Source organism: Contarinia nasturtii, unplaced genomic scaffold (genome assembly GCF_009176525.2).
Source record: "Contarinia nasturtii isolate CC-2019 unplaced genomic scaffold, AAFC_CNas_1.1 Cnas_scaffold_2529, whole genome shotgun sequence".
NCBI classification, from domain to species: Eukaryota; Metazoa; Arthropoda; class Insecta; order Diptera; family Cecidomyiidae; genus Contarinia; species Contarinia nasturtii.
Genome location: NW_022199850.1, coordinates 1 through 2,659, shown reverse-complemented (window position 1 = coordinate 2,659; position 2,659 = coordinate 1). Strand labels below are relative to the sequence as shown.

The following is a 2,659-nucleotide window of genomic DNA, read 5'->3' as shown; positions in this document are numbered from 1 at the left end:
TGCAAGAATAATATAAGAATTTCATTTAAGGTTGCCATGTAGCAGCAGAAATATAGTCATAAACACATTTTTTCACCTTTTGAGCGATAAAATCGAATAGTTTTTATTTCAGATAAAGCGATACATATTTTGAGAAGGCCTGAACACTATTAGGTTCCAGTACCATACAATCCGATGTTGAATGCATCAGTTCACTATTCGTACAAATGTTGTGATTTTTGAACTAAAAACTAAAAAAAAATAATGTTTTATCAAAATGGCGATTAGTATTTAATTGGACTCTTCATGAACAAGAATACAATTGACATTTTATTCATCGCCTAAATTCAATTCTTTCAATTTCAACTGTTTGTCGATTTCAGCGATTTCACGTTGTGCCTTAACCATTTGTAAGCGTTCTTTAGCTTCTTCGTTGGCGATTATTGCATTCTCATGCAACACTTTTTGAACTTCAAGTTGCTGTTCCACCAATTCAAGCTGTTTTTGCCGCAATTTTGAAGTCAAGTTAGAGTCTGACACACGCTTATACCGACGTCTGACTTCATCTGGTGGTCCAGTTAGCTTTCCGATTTCTGCTCTTTCATCCAGGGCCTGTTGTACATCAATATTAAGTTCAGTGGAACTTTCTTCGTCGATGAGCATCGTTGCATCCAAAAACTTGTCGATATCAATCAGAGAGTCAATTGATGTTGATTGTGGTAATGTTTGTATTTCGTTGATATTCATCAGTTGGTCAATCGCCTCTTGCATTGACAAATGTTTGCCGCCACTACCCAAGTTTGGGGTTTCACTTGGACTTGACATGTCATGATATAGTTCGCCCATATCATCAGTATACTCTTCGTCCGTGCCGCTCAAAGTAATACTCTGTGAATCCACTAAAATATACAATTCAATTAATCAACAAAAGAGAAAAAAAATTAAAAATGAATTTATTACCATTGGTGCCATGAAATTGGGTTTTTCTTCGTTCTCGAACCGGTCGCGGTGTATAATTTTCCGCTGTCTGACCTTCTATTGGTTCAACGTTCTCTGAAGTTTCGTCGATTTTGCGTTTTTTCGCCATTGATCCACTGGTAACAGTTTCTACCGATCAAAGTGGATGAATTTCAGTTGAATTATAAATTACAAGAGAAGAATTAAAATAAATAAATGTACCTATTCGATTGAGTCGAACGAACGGCTGCGCGGTGTGTGCACTTTCAATTGCTTCATTTTCATGGTCCTGTGTTGAATCATCTGGGAGGGCATCAGAACCTTTTAAGAAATTAAAATATTTTTGAAAATTTATCTGAAAATGAAACACTATTGAAATATTTTTTCAAATTAGCTTGTTTTCTTACAATGTTTACTGGCAAAACCACTTCCTGATGCGCCCATTCGAGCACGTAGCTGCAAAAGTGGATTATTTCCTTCCAATAAGTTTATGGTACTTGTTTTCAACGGCTTATTGCCTGTTTTAGAGAAGTCTCTTTTAACTTTAGCTCCCACTTTTCGGGCGTCCTTTTTCAGTGCTTTGTACTTTGTTTGTAATTGATCAATCGTTCTGTCTTCAACCTATACCAATATAGATCCAATTTATAAGTTTTTATTTGAAAGGCGAAATATATTTATCACGAACTGTACATATATAATTACAACCAAAATTTAACTTACAATCAACTTGTTGTCCTTGCAATATTTGTTAAACACTGCACAGATTTTACCCCATGCTTTCGCCTTTGCTTGTTTGTCTTTGTCGCGATTGCTGTTTTTCGTGATTACAGTGTGAAATTTGTCACAGATTTTTATCAAAACTGTAGATTCAGCAAGACTAAAATTTTTGGACCGCTTTGTCGAAGAGCCTTGCGTAATTTCATACGTCGTTTCCAATTCGTCTAATTCCGGGAACTGCGTGTCTTTTCTCTTTTTGCTGGCCATTTTTACTTTTATAGCAAAAACACGAAATAATTCGTATATGCAATTCACTTGCTTATACACGATTTGATCGTAATCTCAAAATTGTTTGATTCAACGAAATGTTCACAATGTGTTTGATAAAACGATACAATGGCTGCCTGCCGGTCATTTGCTACACTCAAACACGCAAATAAAAACAAATTCGGCAAACTCTCAGGTTATATGTTTGTGTGTTTATGTGTGTTACATCTCAGTTTTTCGTTTTATGCAAGCCGAACTGACATCAGATAAATAGCGGCGAAATGTTGAACTTAGTGGCGTATTGACAACATAATGAACCGTGTTATTTACAGTCGATGTTAAAAAGTAAACAATATATGAAAACGAGATAGCTTACATAAGCAGAAACTGTATTTTTTGTGATATTTTTGTTCGATGAACATTGTTTTTTTTTTTATCGAAAAGCAGAATGCAAGGAATATCATCACAAAATTTTACGTGTATTTTTCTCAATACGTATTCACAATTTGAAACTGAGATTGTGTGTATTGGTCAATCAAGACACAACAATATTCACAACCACAAATGCAGTAAAAACGAAACACAAAATCGCATTATATCTCGCTGAATTTACGAATATTTCCGTTGGATAGTTTTGGATGACAATTTTCAGCTCCGATTGAATAGAAAATAAGTAATTTCGCTGAACACTGCTTCCAATATTTCTCTTTTCGTAGATTTTTTTGTAATTGCAAAAAAC

General features: G+C 34.7%; 1 protein-coding gene across 1 annotated transcript; it reads right to left on the bottom strand.

Moving 5' to 3' along the window:
• Positions 1–346: 346 nt before the first annotated feature.
• On the bottom strand, positions 347–2,249 carry LOC116348570 (the record flags this gene model as incomplete). Its single annotated transcript, XM_031779602.1, has 5 exons — positions 1,657–2,249; positions 1,344–1,557; positions 1,159–1,257; positions 940–1,086; positions 347–878 (listed from the first exon to the last, which is right to left on the bottom strand). Coding segments are annotated over exons 1-5 (1,256 nt in total), but the record flags the coding sequence as incomplete, so codon positions are not given.
• Between the last annotated feature and the right edge of the window lie 410 nt (positions 2,250–2,659).